At 39.3% G+C, this 22469-nt stretch overlaps 1 protein-coding gene across 1 annotated transcript in view; it reads right to left on the reverse strand.

Annotated features, from left to right (window-relative positions):
* The window catches only part of LOC136866853 (dynein axonemal heavy chain 1), a 1878455-nt gene that overhangs the window by 241389 nt on the left and 1614597 nt on the right, over positions 1 to 22469 (reverse strand). Inside the window, exon 23 of the mRNA XM_068226864.1 lies at positions 1473 to 1689. Within this exon, the coding sequence (XP_068082965.1) occupies positions 1473 to 1689 (217 nt within the window). The remainder of the gene's footprint in view (positions 1 to 1472; positions 1690 to 22469) is intronic.

Below are 22469 nucleotides of genomic sequence, written 5' to 3' on the forward strand. Positions count from 1 at the left end.
CTGTTGAGGATCCAACCAGCCTTCGGGCTGAATACCCACCATACAAACATACATACATTATTATGTAAGCCTGTAAAAATTAGTACCTGTATGTAAAATGTAATTGGAAATTTGAAATGAACAGAAGTTACTCTTCCCATGTTAAGTACATGTCAACTGTAGAGAATCGTAACAGGAATTATGAAATTTCCTCATGAACCATATTGAGTGCAATTTTACTTTGAAGTTTATGGATCTGCTAACTCTTGAGTTACTCCATAGGCCATTGGAGTGGAGATATCCATCCCAAATGTAACTTATGTCAAGTTTTGTAAAGTATGTCCCTGTGCCTTGTTGCCTGCGGCAGAGAAGGTTAAATTTAGAGGAACTTTCCTCTCTTAATGGCATGCCAAAATTTCCACACCTATTCTTGGCATAAAACAGTTCTTCTTGAAGCTGAGCCCAACAACATTTCTGCATAAACAATATTTTTTCTAACTTTACCACAGTCAAACTCGTCCCGCCATTTATATGTAGATTTATGATTTCTTCCCCAAGTCCGTACCTTCATTTTTGTTGCAACTCATTTCAACATTTCAATAAATTAAAATAATAATAATGATAATAATAACAATAATAATAACAATGAATCATTGCATTTACTTTAAGTGAACTTGATAAATAACAGACAGCAACCGGTCTACAATATTGTAGCCCAAACAATATGGCGGTCACACGTGTCCGTTGGCTTCAATTCTGACGGCCCGATAATTGACGTAATGTTACTGATCAGACTAAGCGTCCTCTATAAAGATGTTCTTGAACATACAGAATATGAGCAATGGATAAGTAGGCCTAATAAATGAAAAGTGTTCAAGTAGCATAATGCCGATGAAAGTAATGGATGAATAAATGAGTACATTAATTTTATAACACTACTAGCATAGCATCTATTAAAGAAACCAATGTACTTTCTCAGAAAATATTAACTCGATTGTAAGGAGTAAACTACACTTCAATGAAATATACTAGTTCCGTACAAACGTTTTTGGAAATACATGTTTTCATCGTTCATGGTCTCGTTCCCCATTGTACTGAATAATTTTTAAAATTTCCCTCGAATTTGGTTCTGGTGAGCGCAGCATATAGCTATCAATGGGAAAATACCGACTCACTGAGAAAAGCACCCACGCTGATGAAGCATTGTTCTAGAGCTTTATTGATGGCAATAATAAAAGCAAGGATGATGCAGAACGGTTGTCTTTGCAGTGTCAAATGTAAGTTAGTGTATCAACACAAAGGGCTTCTTTTGTAATGTCAAACTTTTTCATAAAAGTCTCCGTTTCTGTCGTCAAATAGGCCCCATTCCTGTACCCTATCCTGTCACATCGTGGATTTCAAACTAATGTCGGGTGTTAAGAATACATTTCCCCACTCAGATTGCCCACTGTTAGATCAAGAAGTCTGAGATGAAATTAATAAGACTGTCTTACCAGCGCTAATAAGGATGTCGCCCACGACGTTGGTGACGGAGACACCAATCTGGTCTATTGTGACCAACCAGCGCAACCGTTCGTCAGCCAGTCCAGTGACCAGGCGCACTGCACGGTCCATACGATCTTCACACAACTTCATGTTAGCCTCCAGCTCGGCTTTGCGATCCTCAGTTTCCTTCAGTTTGGCTTCCAAAATGGCCAAACCGTCCAGAACCTAGTGAAGAAAATAGATAATGATTGAAATTAATATTTTCACTCCTAAGTTTTCTTCACCTTTATTCATGTCCTATACAAAATCTGTGTGGATGTTTTGACAATGGCTGAAATAAGCTTTAATCGTTTATATTGCTTACATTTACAAATACGTAGGCAAGTCAATACGTATGTGCAATTCTGCTCTAATTGTCTTTAGGTTGGCTCTATGGCACTGCATGTTCACCAGCCGCTAGTTGGCACAGTTGTCTACGTCTGTGGTAGGTTTCAGCGTTATCAGATCAGTACAGCTTGCCGCACCACTCTCTGTTTGCACCAAGGAGGAACAGCGTTCCGTAAACCGTTTTTTTGTGGTCTGAGGTGCACCAGGAGCGGAAATTCACAGAACATTTCACAGCACAATAGGAGGATGTCTGCTTCTGTGGTATACTGGTTAGTGTGATTAGCTGTCACCCCCGGGGGCCCGGGTTCGATTTCCGGCTCTGCCACGAAGTTTGAAAAGGGGTACGTGGGATGGAACGGTTTCCACTCAGTCTTGGGAGGTCAATAGAGTAGAGGTGGGTTCGATTCCCACCTCAGCCATCCTGGAAGTGGTTTCTCGTGGTTTCCCACTCCTCCTTCAGGCAAATGCCGGGATTGTACCTAACTTGAGGCCACCGCCTCTTCCTTCCCTCCTCCTTGTCTATACCTTCCAATCTTCCCATCCCCCACCAAGACCCCTGTTCAGCATAGCAGGTGAGGCCTCCTGAGCGAGGTACTGGTTATCCTCCCCAGTTGTATCCATGACCCAAAGTTTCAGGCTCCATGACACTGCCTTTGATGTGGTAGAGGTGGGATACCTCGATGAGCCCGAGAGAAAAACCAACCCTGGAAAGTAAACGGTTAAGCAAGCAAGCATGTACAGTTCAACGGAAGGGGGGGAGGGGGTGTCGAGTCGTAATAGCTGTGGCGGTCGCAGTTCGAATCCCGAACAATGTATTTTAGTTTACTTAAATGAAAATTTACGTCAGTGTGGTTTGTGCTCTACAAAAATACTGGAATATCTGTGACAATAATCATATCACCAAAATTACAAGCTTGCTTTCGACTATCATCTTCGCAGGGCGCTGTGAAATGATACTACCTCGTGTTGAACAACAGAACTCCAGAAAGGGACTGGAAAACATCGTGACATTTAGAATCCGAGATTACTCGTGGTTTGGACAGTGGGAAGACTTGTGGACTTTCGAGTTAACTCGTTCATGGTGTTGTGATTCCAAAGTTACGGTAAATGCTGAAAGAAACTAAACAGATTGCAGAATTTCAGTTTCTGAGCCTCATTATTTGTAAATTTCAGCAGTAATTTTAGAACGATTTCTACCGTTTGCACTGATCACTCATCCGGGTTGTAGTGTGCCGTTAGAGAAACTCGAAGTTCCAAAGATCAGAGGGAAGTAAAACAGGCTTATGAAAACTAATATAGCAGATCAGAGGACTTCCTTCGATTAGGTTTGCAAACGAAGTTTACGGTAGAAATGCTGGATAAGTCCTTGACAGCCGCGGATGAAATATGACATAGAGAATCTGTTATGCGCGTAGGCTTTTTGCCAGACTTCGAGTCGTAATGTTATGGATAGAGCCCTCCCTGCACGGATGCGGATATTCGCGGATATTTCACTGTATGGTAGTGCGGATAATTTTTCTGATAATTTATAAATAATGATGTTCACTGATTTTCACTCAGGTATACCTTTATTTTTGCTTGTGGTTAGACGACCCTTCCCAGTGGTGTGGGAGAATGGTGATAAAGAGCCTTGAGACCATACAGTCGTAAATCTGACCTAAGCCTAAGTTGTTCCTGCCCCCAGTTAATGGAAGGAAGGAACAACGGTCAATACGTCGGTAGTTGTCGCAAGAGAAAATTCCTCACAACCCTGTGACTGTAGGGGTTCTGATGCTGCGTATCAGGCCTATTGTGTTATGTTAACAGATCTATCCGTTTCAATACCTTGCGTGTATCTACAATATCCGCGGATATCCATTCGCGGGTGCGGATAATATTTTGTATATCCGCGCAGGGCTCTACTTATGGACAGGTAACAGTAATGCCGGGACAGAGGAATCTAGTCAGAACGGAAGGTTCTGTATCTTCGCGCTAAATTTTTCACGTCGTTGTAAGATCCCCAGTATAGCAATGGAGAGTAGATATACTGGATACACAGTATTTACTTCAGTTGAAGTGCGGAAAATATCACCGCTCCGAGAATTGAAGGTAAAACTTTATAATAACATGCTGTTACGGAGATATCCATGGTAGTTAGAGGTGAAAGAAGGTGCGGGCTGGAATAGGTCTCAACTACAAATGTTCGAAAGATGAATTAAAATTTCAACAAGGTTATATTTTCAAAACTTAACAATGGTAACATAGAATTTTGAGCGTACAACAAATAACAACAGTTAAATCAGGTACACAGCAACTCTACAAATTCTGGGCTACAAGCCCCAAAGTCTGAGCTCTCAGCTCACACCCACAATTTAACAAAGGGCAGAAAACCCCTTCATTACATGGAGCTCTTGCTCCCGCTTAATAATGTCAGGCCTCCTAGAGGCACCTTCCAAAATACCGGAAAGAGCTGACCTGCTCTCGATTTTTACAAGCCTATCAAAGGCCACAACAACCCTTACTACTAACTGCCCTCAAGGCACACAAAGAAGCAGGGGCATTTAATACCCAACCTACAGGGCCTTCACATGAAGAAAACAAAACATCGGGTTAATTAAATGGCCCAAAATACAAAATTGACTGGAGGCGAATACATGCACTCCTACACAAAAGTTATTAAAACCTAAGAGGCACTAGGCCGATAATACAGGGGCTAATCCCAATCTATGGGGGTGACTCGTATGAGGAAACTTAACACATTAAGGAAGCGTAGAAACGGTTATGAAAACGTAGTCACCTCAATTTCAAGATGAAGGGGAGCTCGAGAGGGTAAAGCACTCTCTATCCCCGCTTTACAGTAAAAGAGATGTAGTTTTTACATAGACTGAAAAGGAATTTACATTTTAAAGTGTTAGGTTACATATTAAAGGTTTCGGACCTTCCCCGAGAATTAAACTGCTGAGCTAGCAAGAGATAAAGATGTTAAGAGGCCATTACCTTGATGAAGAACTGGTGCCTGAAGAACGGGGCGCTTCCCGCAGCCTGCTACATATCCACACACTGAGTTAGATGTTATACTAGTGGCCCGGAGACAAGAAAATCAGCAATTTTTAAACCCTCGTGGAAAATTCGAGACCTTTCAAGAATGAGTAGACACACCCCCTCAACTTTATTGGATAGCTTAGAGCTACATATCCATATCGAAGAAGACATACATGATTGGCTGAGAATTAATTAAAGAAATTCGGGATTGGCTAAGCTCAAACCTGGCTGAAGGAAGGATTAATACAGTATTGCCAACCCAAAAATAAAAGAACAAAAATTTAGTAAAGACAACAACTTTTGAATACAAAATTTCTTCAAGAAGGTTCATTCCTTTGCACCAGAGTGCATGATCATAGTTTTTTTGTAGAGACATCTGGTAGAGAACGTCCACACTTCTTGATCAATGACAAACAAAATCACATCAAAATTCACACAGAGCCATCTTCGGAGAAACTGTTGAGTTAACACAGTTTTTTAAAGTTCAGGCTTTCTCCTGTAGAGGAGTTTCAATTGGCGCAATATTTGAACTAGCGGTGTTTGAACTAGCCCGGTATAATGATTGTAGTCAGAGGATCTCAAAATTTTGCCTGTAATTCGAACCATAAGGATGTGATATTCCATTTCAAAAAATTGCATGCTGTGGTCGGGAATCGAATCATGGTCACCTTAGTGAGGAGACAGAGACAAGGTCACACGGCTAATATACTTTCATAATATACTGACCACTGTGGTGTAGTCGGTTAGACGTTGTTCTTCTGTTCCTAGGGTAGCGTGTTCGATTCTTGATGAAGCCAGTGGCATTTGTATTTTTACAGCGTAGATGGTCGTGAATATCACATTTTTTAAATTCCTTTTACCGTTATTTTATAATTGCAGAAGAATATATATAATTTACAAGTATTTTTATGTGAAGTCACAGAGAATTAAGAATAATATGAAGTCTCGTTCTGAGACAGGGATGAGACTAACATAAACTTATCTGCAGTGTCCCGTGAACTCATAGGTGCATAAAGATGTGAATTATTACATGTAGGAACATGGAACATTTTTACAGTCATTTTTTACTACACTGATATTTGTAAAACATTACATGTTGTTAAAATGTTATATTTTTGTAATAACATTTAATGAATCAGTGAAGTATACATATTTATTAAATGAAAAATCTGGACTTTTGTTTTAATAAGTGGTAAAATTAGGAGGCAGTAGTATCATTATTTCAATAGGAGTGTAATGACGAGGACTCGGAGCTGAGGAAAAGTAATTTTTTCCTCGACTGCATGAAGGCGAGGCCCAACATAATATATGTTCATTCTGGGTCAATGTAGGCCAAATAATGGTGGATTTTATTTGTCCTTTTTTGCCTTTTTCGGCAGTTTTGGCTTAGAGGGCCTTTTTAGTCCTATTTTAGGTCTTAACGGATTTTTTTTCAACACCTTCTTTCGACAATATTTGTACTGCTCGTTCTCAATTCGAATCATCATTAGTTCATGTAGTTTCTGTAGAAAGAGAAAAAACGAAATGAAACGAAATAAAAAATGAAACGAATGCTTGAAAAAACCAAGGGTATTAAATTATGTGAAAGGTAAGCGAAATATTGAAAGGAGAAAATTTTGATGAGATTGTTTTTGAAGAGGAAGATCTCACTTGCTTCGAGTATGAACCCTTAAAATCCGTTGATGTTGTTGAGAAGTTCCTCAATGTTTCGCAACGTGCTGTCTGAAAACCGAGGATCCTGTGCATCTAAGAACCTGGAGATGACTCCTGTGATATACTGCAAAGTAAACTGAGGTAAGGTTTCCAAATTCCAATTTCTGTAACCTTAGTGTAGTCAACCCAAATAGGTTCCAGGTATACTAATTTCAATGCCCATTGCGGGTTCGCTGATGTCATTTTAGGTGGAAAAACCGATTTTTCTAAATTCTGCACGTATTTATTTTAACAAACACAGAAATGTTGCAAAGTTTGGGCTGGGGAGACTTAGGAGAAAGGAGACGAGCTGCTCGACTGAGTGGTATGTTCCGAGCTGTCTGTGGAGAGATGGCGTGGAATGACATCAGTAGACGAATATATTTGAGTGATGTCTTTAAAAGTAGGAAAAATTACAATATGAAGATAAAGCTGGAATTCATGAGGAAAAATAGGGGCAAATATTAGTTTATAGGAAAGGGAGTTAGGGATTGGAATAACTTACCAAGGGATATGTTCAGTAAATTTCCAATTTCTTTGCGATCATTTAAGAAAAGGCTAGGAAAACAGCAGATAGGGAATCTGCCACCTGGGCGACTGCCCTAAATGCAGATCAGTAGTGACTGATTGATTGAAATATGATATATAATGTCTGAAAGAAGAAGTATTTCACTCATACATTTGTACACTGTATGTTGCATAGCACCAGAATTGCATTTTAAAACATCACATTCCTTCATTATAAATGAATTTAGATCGCATTTTATGTCCTTTTTGTGGATATTTTTAGGTCGTTTATAGGCAATTTTTAGGTCATCAACTTCCGAGTCCTAATACTGACAAGCTTCAACGAGTCCTTGAAAAATTGCACAAGTTAAATACCCAGATCAAACGAGAAGTCTAAATTCAATGAACTGTAATATTCATTGGAGACATTCCCTGTGGGTGCGGGCGGTAGACTAACAGCTACGCTATCCCCTGCCTGTCGTAAGAGGCGACTAAAAGGGGCCCAGGGGCTCTGAACTTTGGAGCATGGATTGGTGACCGCGGGACTCTTAGCTGAGTCCTGGCATTGCTTCCACTTACTTGAGCCAGACTCCTCATATTCATCTATCCTATCGGAACTTCCTTGGTCAACACCTGTTCTTTTCCGATGCCAACGTTATCACGTTTCCAAGGGCTACAGAGTCTTTAATTTTCACGCCCTTCATGTCCCTTGTCTTTCTTTGACCGATACCTTCAAGTGTCGGATCCCTTGCATTTTTCTCTCTGATTAGTGTTGTATAGAAGATTGTTGCCTAGTTGTACTACCTCTTAAAACAATAATCACAACCACTCATTGGAGTGAGTAAGACATTGGCTTCACATGTTAAACATTGTGCATTTATATGTTTAATACTATGGCAAATGCAGTGAGATATGTTATGGTAGTTTCAACATCATTTCAATGTGCGCCCAAAGCCGTCTCCTCTTAAAGCTAGAAATCCGTGTCCTTCGTTTCCAGCACGTTGAAGAATTCCTGCGGGATAAAATCAATCAATCAATCAATCAATCAATCAATCAATCAATCAATCAATCAATCAATCAATCAATCAATCAATCAATCAATCAATCAATCAATCAATCAATCAATCAATCAATCAATCAATCAATCAATCAATCAATCAATCAATCAATCAATCAATCAATCAATCAATCAATCAATCAATCAATCAATCAATCAATCAATCAATCAATCAATCAATCAATCAATCAATCAATCAATCAATCAATCAATCAATCAATCAATCAATCAATCAATCAATCAATCAATCAATCAATCAATCAATCAATCAATCAATCAATCAATCAATCAATCAATCAATCAATCAATCAATCAATCAATCAATCAATCAATCAATCAATCAATCAATCAATCAATCAATCAATCAATCAATCAATCAATCAATCAATCAATCAATCAATCAATCAATCAATCAATCAATCAATCAATCAATCAATCAATCAATCAATCAATCAATCAATCAATCAATCAATCAATCAATCAATCAATCAATCAATCAAGATCTGCATTTAGGGCTGTCGTCCAGGTGGCAGATTCCCTATCTGTTGTTTACGTCGTATTTTCTTAAATAAGTGCAAGGAATTTGGAAATTTATTGAACATTTCCCTTGATAAATTATTCCAATTACTAGCTCCTCTTCCTATAAAAGAATATTTTCACAAATTTGTCCTCTCGAATTCCAACTTTATCTTCATATTGCGATCTTTCCTACTTTTAAAAACACCACTTAAACTTATTCGTCTACTAATGTCATTCCACGCCATCTCTCCACCGACAGCTCGGAAAATACCACTTAGTCGAATACCTCGGCTCCTTTCTCCCACGTCTTCGAAGCCAAAACTTTGTAACATTTTCGTAAAGCTACTCTTTTGTCGGAAATCACCCAGAACAAATCGAGCTGCTTTTCTTTGGATATTTTCAGGTCTCGAATCATGTAATCCTGGTGATACATAGGAATCTACTCTAATTGGGGCTAACCAGAGACGTATATGCCCTCTTCTTTACATCCTTACTACCACCCCTCACAATCTTGTAATATTATACAGTATAACATCTTTTCTCATATAATTTGGTGTCTATTAAAATATATGGCAACTGGAGTAATGGCAAGACAGGCAGTGACCGTTTATGGAAAAACTTCGAGCAAAATGTTCCAGGAAATTCGGAATAATGAGAGAATCACAGAACATCTAAACAACTGGAGATATATTGCCTTTGTCATAATGTTTATACGAGTATTGTTCACATAATAAGCAATTATGTGGGCTCTCATAATGTGTGCCAAAGGTACAGTAATATTTCAACACCACAAAGGATCAAATCGGCGTGACATCTACGGCTTTAGTATCCTTACCAGGAATGTCTCTTTGAGAAATTAATGGAGACTTACATAAGCTACCACCGACCTGGAATTTAAAAATTGGCGCGACAAACTATGGCTTCAGTATCCTTACCAGGAATGTCTCTTTAAGGAATTAATTGAGATTTGCGTAAGCTAAAACCGACCTGGATTATAATACAATCTTCATCCAAAGACACTAATGAAACGAGACTACTGGCAATACGTTATTCCAAGAAAATGACGCAGATGTTTACTACAGAATTCTCTTTTAGAATAGTACTGACACATTTTCTTCTAGTTTATAAGAAAAGCTACGGATGAATTTGAGTAAATTTTTTTAGCAAAATATGTTTGAAGGGGAGACGTGAACGAAAATTCATTGATTTCCTAAATTCTCTGTAACTCGGACACTATTTGACAGAATCATGAAACTTTGCACACTGATTTAAGTTTTTAACTATAAACATTAACAAGTGAATTTACATAAAATATATTTGAAAAATATTTTTTTCAATGTTCAGTTTTGGTCATATTGATGTTTATTGTCCTCAGCAACGCTGAGGTTATGGGCCTCGTATATTTTTTTTAGTGATTTCTAAGACCGTTATAATTTGATACGTGCAGGGGTCTCTAATTTCATGCCTATTTCTATTTTTTTTAAATAAATCAACTTTTCAATTTGGAAAGTTCACAAAAAGTGCATTGGTATATTAAACTTTGAAGTCCATAAAATGACATATTTAGTAATTTCCTTACAGGCAAATGTGTGACAGCGTTCAGAGTGATACCTTTAGTAGTTCCAGAGAAAGAGGTTTGTCATAGAAAAGGGAATTCCAGGAATGACAATGTTCCACAACAAGCAAACTCGCACTGTATCTCTCAAATCAAAACAAACTTTTCGCCGTAATCGCCATGCTTGTCCAACCGAAAATGACGCTTCACAGCCTTCTTCAATACCGTCAACTGCCTGACTAAACGGACGTACATGATCAAGCGATTTGCGCAATAAAGTGTTTTGCACAAACATTTTAATGGTGTATTTCACGGATTGACTAGTTGCACAACTGTTTGAAACAAATCGGGAGAGAACGAAATAATTTGCGCAACACTTTCTGCTTGACAAGCGGTTTGAACGTCTATGGCAGTGTTCGACGACAGTTGGCCGTGTGGAGACCTTTCCTGTATCTACCCGAGTCCGGTTTAGTATGACGTCAACAAAAGACGTTACTAATTTATCGCGAGTTGCCTGAACTGTGGAACGTGAAAAGTGAGGTGTAGAAAAATAGGAATATGAAGGATGCGGCGTATGAGAAACTGCTGGAGAAGATGGAGATTGATTCCAAAGTAGATAGGGCTCTAGTGCGTACCAAAATTAATACCCGTCATACTTCGTTCTGTAGAGAACTTAAAAAACTCAATAACAGCAAAAAAATCCGGTGCAGGAAGTAAAGATGTGTATGTACCCAATTTATGGTATTTCACCGATAGCCTAGTCCGCCTCTGTAGCGTAACGGTTAGTGTTATTAGCTACCGTCCTCGGGAGCCCGGGTTCGATTCCCGGTACTGCCAGAAATTTAAGAATGGCAGGAGGGCTGGTATATGGTTGAAATGGTCCATGCAGCTCACCTCCATCGGCGGTGTGCCTGAATAGAGCTGCACCACCTCGGGATGAGGACACGAGTTTGCATTTTTACCGATAGCCTATAGATTTTCTGAGGGACCAGGAGACTCAAATGAAGGGAACAGCCACAACGGACGATATCAATGAAGATGACAAGGAAATGGAGGAAATGCATTAAATGGTAGACATTTATATTTTAAAAATGAACTGAGGTTTGCACAAACCATTGCAACGTGTATGTACCAAAGTTTGCGCAAACAGGACGTTGCACAAACACTTTGTTGCGCAAATTTTTTATCGTGTATGGAGGACTTAATGAGTTCAGCGAAGATGAAAGAAGGCAAAGGAATTACTGCACTTAGGTACTGAATTCAACTAAATCATTTTTGGACTAGATTCCCAATATGAAAAGCTAACAATTTCAGCAAAATCAACACTTTTGAAGGATATCGTGCACATCAGCCCTGAAATTTAATTTATTTCAACATATTCTCTCATATAGTACCTTTTACAGAGTTTCCTAAATTGCAGCCATCAAAAAAATATGCATATAACAGTTTCTGTTGTGTTGAAGTGGAACCGATATCACCTTATTTAATGTGGAGCACAGAATAGTAAATACAAAGAAAACGTACACTTCTTGGCAACTTCGGGCCCAGTATGAAAAAAGAAACACTCAATAAGAATTCAAGGAACAGCATCAACTGGAACATCACACATTTAAAAAGTTGTCAATGCAGTCACACTAGTCAGTAACGTGTTGATCTTCCCCGGAACCTGCGGGACTCGTCAGTGCGGCGGGGCGTACTCAGTACCAAATCACTGAGCATTTCCTGATGCAAATGGTCCCACTTCTCAATGACAGCATCTCTTAGGGCCTCAGTCGTTAGTGGTGGATGTCGACGGTCGTAAATTGCTCATTTAAGAAAGGTCCATGCTACGCCATACAGTTCATGTCCGCGGTAGACGCTGGCCGGTCCATTCTACGGATCCCACGACCCCTCATGTATCCATTCATAGCTGATGCTGCTGCACGATGTGGCCAAGCGTTATCGTTATGTAGATTTTTAAAAATATTTACAATTTGCTTTACGTCGCACCGACATGAATAGGTCTTATGGCGACGATGGGATACGGAAGGGCTAGGGGAATTGGAAGGAAGCGACCGTGGCCTTAATTAAGGTACAGCCCCAGCATTTGCCTGATGTGAAAATGGGAAACCACGAAAAATCATCTTCAGGGCTGTGGACAGTGGGGTTCGAAGACACTATCTCCCGAATACAAGCTCACAGCTGCGCGCCCCTGACCGCAGGGCCAACTCGCTTGGTCATGTAGAGTAAATTAATTTCCTACAGTCTCTGCAGAACCATTTATTATGGGTCGGAGAATGTTGTGCTCGTACAGTGCGGCCGTCGTGTTTCGTTGAATGTGAACCACAGGTGTACGGCAGCCGAACATGATACCTACCCAGAATAGTGCTGATCCTTCAAATTGTTGGTCACGTTCTACTGAGAATAATTCATTGTAACATTCCCCTCTTGCCCTTCATATATACAGAGAGTTGTCATCAGGGTGTAAACCAATTCGAACCTCATCAGCGAACAACGCTCCACACCGTTGATCTCGTGCCCAAGTTTGATGTGCTGCAGTCCATCGAACGCGTATCACCCTGTGATGTTGTCGAAGTCCTGAGGAATCTTCTACAGTCTCACATCATGGAGTCTACTGCGCACGGTTTGGTTACTTAGAGTAACTGCTATGGCGTCTCGAAGCTCGTGGTGAAGATTAATAGCTGTGCGTGTAGGGTGTCTACGTGCAGATATGCGTATATACCGGTCTCGAGCTGCTGATGTTTCGCGTGGACGGCTCGCGCGATGTCGATCCACTACGGAATGGGTGTCTTCCCCAACCTCAAGCCAACACTTCGATTCAAGTGAACAATGTTGGTAACGTTAAATTGTCTCATGTTCTGTTGCGTCAAAGTGATGATTTTGATGCGATCTGCATTAGATAACGCATGGCGAGGCAGTTTAGTGCACAGTGCATAGAAACGAGGCACGCTGACAAGCTTTATTGGACGTCACCTCAGCGCTAATGTACTGGATTTGTTTACAAGTCGTGAGTCGAATGCTTCTAATTGTGAAGAAGGCGGTGCTGATATTATTTAAACACTATACTTACTATCTAACCATAAGTGAAACAGAGATATTATACATTGGTGGGTAAACTGAAAATACGTTAAACTTTTTTGACGAGTGTGTTTAACAGCTTCTAGAAAAAAAATGTAAATAAACGCAGATGACCTTTTACGATGAATTATCGCGTCGAACATGTCGGAAATTCACTGCGCCTTTGTATAAATTCTTGCTAAAGCAGAAACGTCTGTCTTGCATAAGTAAATTTTTATGAAAGGAATCAGAACCTTTTGAGAATTTTAGCTCTAATCTGGAAATTTCTTGCCAATGTGCACCCAAAACTTCACAGAGGCAATTACATATTATTTAATGCAGAACCAATAGTGAGATTCGTGAGTTTTCTTGCTCATTTATATTCAGAGCATCTTAAAATAATTTTTCATCCTTAAATTCGTAAACATGTTTGCGAACATATTTCTCAAAATGAATATCTAATTTATATCGCCAAGTCTTAAGTTTTATGTAAAGGAAAGTAAGCTGCGCTCTCCTTTCTAGCACTTTATATTACCTTCACGGTCACACTCAGTGGTTTAAGAACTACCTTATTAGACGAGTCTGATTTGTGGCACTGGTTCGTATCACAACAAAATGGATAGGTCTACACTCCCTTTCAACAAGTAACGATTATACCGTACTGTGCATTCGTTGCTTTAAAAGTGGATTTCTTGCTATTGAATCTATTTCTTCTTCCGCCATTTATCCCACATCCTGGTGGGGTCGCGAGTACGAACTGTGTCGCACACATGGACTTCGTCCTATTTTACACTCGGGTGCCCTTTCTGTCGTCAACCCTATGCGGTGGTTGGTAGTGAGTTGTGTTGTTTTTATGAGAAGATGAATGTGTTGGGACAAGCACAGCCATCCGCTCCTCAAGCAATAGGAATTTAATAGACGCGGTTAAAATACTAGATCCCGACCAGGAATCGAACACGAAGCTCTCTGAACCGGAGGCCTTGACGCTGAAAATTCAGCCAAGGACTTGGACTATGTTATGATGAAACGTCGTGACGAACAGTGATTGTGTTGAATGGTAATTCTGTACTGCTTTCTAAATACAGTAAATTGAGACTTCTTCGTTTCGTTTGTTCTTTTTCTCTTCTCCTTCCCCCCATTTATTTCATAGGTGAAGATTATTTTCAGACCATTAATAGAACAGGTGGTAAAGGAAATCACAGAAGAGTTTGGAAAGGGAAACGCAATCCAAGTAGAGGAAATCAAAACCCTGAAATTTATCAATGACTTGCTGATGTACCCGTGCTTCGTTACGGAATTCTGCATTGCATACGGAATTCTAGTGTACGCGTTGTGAGCAAGATTGTATTAAATTGCATAGCTCTTAACGTTACCCTAGAAACGCGACGGAGAAACCAACAAACATCTTTTCTCATATGAAGACTGAGTTAGGGAATTTTCATTGTAATGGTAGACCCGCTTGCCTACCATCAGTCCCAATCAGGTTGGGGAGTTTTCATTATGATTGTAGACACTCACTCTCCACCTGTCTTTTTACATCCTCAGAAAGACTGTCTTAGTGGTTTTCCCAACTGAAATGAACATACATTACAATGACGTAAGCAGGAATGGCGCGACTAAAAGCAAAACTTTCATATGAAATACTCGATCAAATGAAACACCACACATTTTCTCACTTTTAACGACCAGGACTACACTGCCGATCTAACAGTCCACAGTTCCAGAGCTGGAATGACCAAGCCGTAGACAGCTGTGATTCGTGAACACTCTTCGTCTTTTTTCGGCGGGGTGAGTGTCGAATAGTGGGGACTCTCAGGGCACATCTATGCCCTTTTACTAATCTGTTTCCTAGGAGTACCTGATGAGTCGAAAAATATCAATTCACTACACTGGCGGCGGAAAAATTATCTGACTTGGAGGCTAATTTTTCCTCCAAGCCAGAGGAGAAATCCCTTCTTCACTGATAATTTGGAATAAAATGAATGTAGAATGTAATAAAAGTGAAGAGGAAGAAGCTTTTCTTAAGAAACGGATCTTTTTATGGTTGAATTTTGAGTTATTAAGTGAATTGTGGTGCTATAATTTGGAATAGGTCTAAATCGTTATTCTAGACTAGGTCATACTACTACTACTACTACTACTACTACTACTACTACTACGTCAGCCTTTGCTTCAAGTGTGCACACTGCTCATTCAAAACAGCGCGTCAGAGTAGGGATCGAATGACTGGAATACCGTACTATAAAGAAACAGTGTTTTACGTACCAGCTGTATCAGAAAATGTATGAACCAGAGATGCTACAGAAGAAAGTTTTATAACTCCCCGGCTATTTCCCGCCAATATTCAGTCAGGCTTTTGTACTAGGTGCGCAGCAGTAATCCCATCTATCGGAGTCGAGAGGCAGCATAAGGGACAAATAACATCACAACAAACAATGGTCAATGTAATAATGTTGTTGATCAATGTTATGCTCCTTCGATATTGTAGGCCTTCACATTTAGTTTTCTTCCGACTCTGAAATACCACTAATCATAGTCGGTACAGTAAAACTGAATAAAACATAAATGATCGGAAATTGTATTCTCTGTAACTTTTGTTATCTAGCACTTTTCGATAGGTCCAAAATCATAGGTATTTTAAAATTAAAATTAGGCCCCTTCCCCTAAACTACAATTTCATCCAGGGTGAATAAAATTGTTTATAGCTTAGACTGTAGTTTCTTATTCCCCGACTCTATACACTGATTTTCATTAAATTCTGTCAACCCATTTTTACGTGGCTAGGCGTCGTTATGGGCTTAGCAACAAAAATACAAATTCATGAATATCTGTGTTATCATAGCCGGTATGGTAAAAATTTATAAGACATAAATGGTCGGAAATTTAATTCCATAAAAATTTGGTTATGTTGTATTTATCGATACGATCACTAATAATATAAATATTTGAGAATTACATTTTAGGCCTTCTCCTAAACTACCATTTCATTCAGCGCGAATAAAATAAAGTATAGCCTAGATTATAGTGGCTCATACTCCGACTTTGTATACCAGTTTTAAATGAGGTAGGACCACTAATGACGTAAATATTAAAAAAAAAAATTTAGACCTTCCCCTAAACTGCCATTTCACTCAGCGTGAATACAATTATTCATAGCCTAGATTGTAGGAACTTATTTTCCGACTTTTTATACCAATTTTTATCACGATAAGACTACTAATAACGTAAATATTTGAACATTAAATTTTAGGCCTTCCCCTAAATACCATTTCTATGAGCGTGAATAAAATTATTTATGGCGTAGATTGTAGCGGTTTATTCCCTGACTTTGCATACCGATTTTCATTAAATTCTCTTTAGCCGTTTTCTAGTGATGCGTGTACAGACAGACAGACAGACAGACAGACAGACAGACAGACAGACAGACAGACAGACAGACAGACAGACAGACAGACAGACAGACAGACAGACAGACAGACAGACAGACAGACAGACAGACAGACAGACAGACAGACAGACAGACAGATAGACAGACAGACAGACAGACAGACATTACGGAAAAGTAAAAAGTGCATTTCCTTGTTACTGTGGACATGACCGATACAATACCATTCTTTTCAAATTCTGAACAATGTACAAACAAAACTCTTATTTTATATATATATTGCTATTGTATCTGAGCCTGCAGAAGATCTGGAGGAATTTCTGAATGGTAGAGACAGAGTCTTGGAGAAGAAGATCAAAATAATTAAGTTCAAAAGAAAAGTTATGGAGTGCAGTCGAACGAACTCAGTTGGTGCATTTGCTCACTTTGAGCTTTGATATCGGAATTATATGTTTTTGAAGACTTTCGTCTGGAGCGTGGCATTGTATGGAAGTGAAACACGGACGATAACTAGTTCAGAAAGAAAGATACCTAATAGAAGCTTTTGAAATGTGGTGTTATAGAAGAATGCTGAAGTTGAGATGGGTGGATCAAATCACGAATGAAGAGGTACTGAATGGATTATTGCTGAGAGGAGATTTATTTGGCTAAATTTGATCGGAAGAAGAGAGAATAATAACGGCGTGTGGCCTCCCTCCGAAGAGGCCTGGTGCAGTTCTTTCGAGTTGACATCGCGTAGGCGACCTACGTGTCTATGAGAATGGGGCCCTACCTATGATGAATTTTAATAATGAAGACGGCACACACACCCAGCCCTCGAGCCATCGGAATTAACCAATGCAGGTTAAAATCCCCGACCCGGCCGGGAATGGAACCCGGAACCCTCTGGATCAAACACCACTAAGCTGAAGATTTAGCTATGGACACGGAGAAGAAGAGATAGAATGATAGAACATACCTTAAGACAACCTGGACTTGTTCAGTTGGTTTTTGAAGGAATTGTAGACGGTGAGAACGGTAGGAGTAGACCAAGGTATGAGTATGACAATCAGATTAGAGCAGATGTAGAATGCAGTAGTTACGTAGAAGTGAAAAGGTTAACAGAGGATAGGGTAGCATGGGGAGCTGCATAAAACCAGTCTATGGCTGATAACCCAAACAACAACAACAAACACAACCACAACCGGATAAGGACATCTCAACAAAAATTTTATTGAAAGCAGTCAGAGGAAAATTAATGTTTCTGATATGCAGTTCTAGTTCTGGAAGCTTTGTGACTTTAACGTTTGACAGTGAACCCTGAAGCAATAGCACTTGTGCAGGGACAGTTTACCTGAATTGAATCTTAACATATTAGTAACAGCTATAAATTCCTCCAATATATTTTCATACGTACGATGACTAAAACATAAATACAAAGTGTAGGGGCCTGTGTTGGTCTTTTGGGCGTAGAATATATCGCGTGGATGTTTGGTAGGTGTTGGAAATAAATGAATGAATGCGCAGCGTTTACATTTGAGGATATTTCATTTTGGCGTATTAGAAATAAATGAAGCGCAGCGTTTACATTTGAGGATATTTCATTTTGGCGTATTAGAAATAAATGAAGCGCAGCGTTTGGGTTTAGAGCATTTATTGTATTTTGGCTGGGTTTCCTGCTGCGAATGTTGTGAAGTCAGACTATGCATCGACTCGATTACAATATGTTCTTGAGTGTTTTCGAGCATCTCTTTCCGCATAGGCTCTTTGGTGGTGGCATATTAGGCGTTACTAGGTTACAAGTCGACGCGTTCGGCCGTCTCGGCTTTCTTACATTGTCCAAGGGTTGACGTACGCTCAGCCTTGGATATTTTCAGCTTGTTCTATTCCCCTTCGATTTCTACTTGTTTTATTCTGCAGTAGACTTGCACCTTCCTTAAATTACAATATTAAGTCATTTCGAAAATTTTCATAAAATTCTCCACTATTCCACTATTTCACGAACCTAGTCAAGTTTCCCCACAAACATTATTACAGACAGCGATATGTCTCGCGAAGACGAAACGAACGCCAACTCGTGGTACGTTCTATCACGTCACGGTCCCGAGTTATACAAATTTTACCCCACGCGCCAAGCTGCGATTTCACCGCAATATGGTGGATGCGCGCACCGCTCACTGTTGCGCCATCTGTCTTTGAAAGCTATTTAGGGAAGACTCTTTGGATCTCCTCCTTTCCCAATAGCTTATTTTATTTTTACTTTTTTTACAGTTTAGAAATTTTTGAGGGAAGTCCGTTTTCCACTTCTTTTTGGAACACACGGATTTTACCGAGGGACTCACTACTGGAACGAAACTATATACAAATTCTACGTAAAATTGTTTGACAAGTTATACTGGAGAGAAAGCTGCTGACTGAGTGGAGTATTTCAAATTAGCTGATTTAATTCAAAATGTGAAAATATTACTGGATAATATTTTTCGATGTGACTGGAAAAATGTTGAATACTTAACATGTTTATAATTCCTATGAGATATTTATTATGATGTGAATATGGGAGTTCGTAAAATTCTAGTCTGACATACACAACAACATCCATAACAAAAATCCTTTATTTTTGTATTTGTTTCTAGTTTCGACATGATGATGATGATTTTCATTTCACCTTGTCCAGCCCCTGCCAGGTCGAGGTGTTGATGGTACTTCTCCACCGTCCTCTTCAGTAATCGTATTCCATTCCAGTCTTTTTTTAAACACTGTTCTTGACAGAGTCTATCCATCCTCTTTGGGTCTCCCTCTTGCCCTCTTTCCCTCGATCTTAGCCTCCAACACTTGTTTTGGCATCATTCCCTCCTCCATCCTCATAACATGTCCAATCCATCTCAATTTATTCTTCTCCATCCTGTCAGTTTTTCTATCCCTATTTCTTTTCTGACCTCAGCATTTCTTACTCTATCTCTCATTGTCTTCCCTCCCATACCCTTCAGGAACTTCATGTCACTGGCCTGAATTTTACTCTCATCTCTTGCTGTTAATGCCCAAGTCTCTGATGCATACGTTAATATAGGGTACATTATCTCTTTGCATTTCATAGGAACTTCTCTGTTCCACATCAGGTTCTTTACATTATGGTAGAACGTTTTTCCCACCTGTACTCTCCTGCTCATCTCCTTATCCAGCCTTGCATTTTGCATTATTTCACTTCCCAAATATTTGAATCATTCAACCACCTCAATGTTTTGTCCCCTAATACTAACGATTCCTTTCCCTTCTCCTACTTCTCTTGTCATCAGCATTGGTTTGCTCTTCTCCACACCGATTTTCATACCATATTTCTCAATATTGTTATTTAAAGCCTTTAGTTGGGTTTGCACTTCTGTATTGTTGACTCCCCAGACCACTATGCCAACAATATTTTCATATCCCCTCTGTATGTTGCCTTTGTTTTCTTTAGAATTTCATCCGTAACCATTATAAATACAAATGGAGAAAATACACTTCGCTGTCTTAGTCCAGTTTTTTTTTTACATATTGTACGTAATTTATCTTACGAGTAACCTACGTATCACGAACAAACAATTCTTCATGCTTATTTGCACAACCCTGAGTTAAATTATATCCTATCTTGATTAAAGCATTGGGCAATTAGCAATAGTATCACTCCTGTTTGCCCGTATATCTCGAGAAATACTCCGTTCTCCTCTAGTACCGCGAAGTTTTAGCGACTTAACACTTTTCTATATTCTCATTACAGTTGTGAATAATCATCCAGAATTACTGGTAACAACCCCGCCATGTTACATCAGAAATGCTTTGACGAATATTCATCTGTACATTGGAATTTAAACGATCAAAAGCTTCCTTCTCGTCTATGACTGCCAAATTGAGAGCAGTATAATGGAGCACATTGATTAAATGCAAGTTAAACTTTTGTACCTTGTAATCCGTACATGCACAATTCTTACAAAGTAATGAATGTCACCCGTGCAGTGCGGATTTTCACTCAAGTGTTCGGCTTAGCATTGAAAAGTACAATAACCCTATAAAGTATAAGATTTTACACACATACGAAAGCTTTGATACTATAGCAGTTATATTATTTGATAATTTTACCAGTAGACTAGTTAAATTACGGTGGTGATATTATAGAAGACTGTTTATCCCTATATTTCAAGCTCTTCTAGAGAAGCAATAACAACAGTAATAATTAATAATGTTAATGTTATTGGCTTTACGTTCCACTAACTACTTTTACGGTTTTTCGGAGACGCCGAGGTGCCGGAATTTTGTCCTGCAGGAGTTCTTTTACGTACTAGTAAATCTACCGACTCGAGGCTGACGCATTTGAGTACCTTCAAATACCACCGGACTGAGCCAGGATCCAATCTGCCAAGTTGGGGTCAGAAGGCCAGCGCCTAAACCGTCTGAGCCACTCAGCTCGACCAGTAACAAGTATACGTCCACAATTTGCATTACATTATTGTTAGCAATGTTAGGTTTCATATTCCAGTGCCACGTCTCTTCACTGATATTTTTATCTCCAATAACTGGAGTGACTTCTAAATTGTATGTGCAGATGCATCAAGTACAAATAATGTACAAAACGTCAGACAACATGAGGAAAATGAACTGGCAAGAGTAAATGCATAGAAAACATGTATGATATAAAATTAGCCGTCCTTGAAAGTGAATAAAAGGTTAATTAGAAATAATTATACTGGAATTACTGAAAGAACACTGTGGGAAAATTAAAAAAATAGAACAAAAGCACCATGAATGGACCAAGCATGCAGTATAATAAACTCTAATATTGTTTTCAGTCAAGTTTTAGATGTGTAAATAACACCCAAACTAAAATAATAGCGCCAAAATGGCGTCAAATGAAATGCCTGCACACGGTAGCGGAGGTCATCATCAACATGCGCTTCCATTTTCCGTTACCCCTGCACTTGATGGGGGTAGAGTGGTTAGCTCTAGACTCAGCTGCCTTTGCACCTGGTACTCACTTTCGGTGTAGGCTGAGTGAACCTCAGGACCATATGCATCGTCGGAAGTGAAAATCTCGTTTCTTAATTTTTTCGACTTCCTGACGTTGAATCGAACCCACGTCCTTTTGAGTGAACTGAGCACACCAGATATAATGAGCTTTAAATCTCTTCTATTTTTCACCCGATATCCTCATTCTTCGAGAGATTGAAATTATTCGCTGCAACCATTTTGTTCTAAATCCTGCTATTCTCTTCACTTTCTCGTAGTCTTTACATTCCATCAAGTTTCTCACATTCTCGAAGTATGTCTTCCTTGGTCTTCCTTTTCGTTTCTCTCCGAGTATTTTTTCTTCAAAGACGTTTACAAGGAAGTCATTATGTCTCAGGATACAATTAACTTCTTTATTTCCATATCCTTTATCAGTTTCCGTTGCTCATTGACTTCCTTTACAACCGGGGTTTCCAAATGGCGGTCTGATAGGAAGGATGAAAATGAGGAGCCTGGCAACCCCTTGGGTTTGTCCTTTCAGTGGCCTCTTACGACAGGCAGGGGTACCGTTAATATATTCAACTGTCTCCACCCACAGGGGTCTGGCAGTGTTTATAAACATCATGATCATTAACAATACTAGTGCATTTCTGTTACATTAATTCTTTTTTAAACATTCAGAAGCCTTTTCGATATCTACAAAGACGAAGATGATATTTTTCCTCTTTTCAACCGTTTCTCCATAATCAGCTTACCAAAAAATATTACAATTTGTGTGGTTGAGGTGGTGGTGCCCATTGTTTTAAGCGGAAGTACAACTAGGCAACCATTCTCTATTAACACTAATCTGAGGAAAAAATGGAAGGGGC

Source organism: Anabrus simplex, chromosome 3, assembly GCF_040414725.1.
Source record: "Anabrus simplex isolate iqAnaSimp1 chromosome 3, ASM4041472v1, whole genome shotgun sequence".
NCBI lineage: Eukaryota > Metazoa > Arthropoda > Insecta > Orthoptera > Tettigoniidae > Anabrus > Anabrus simplex.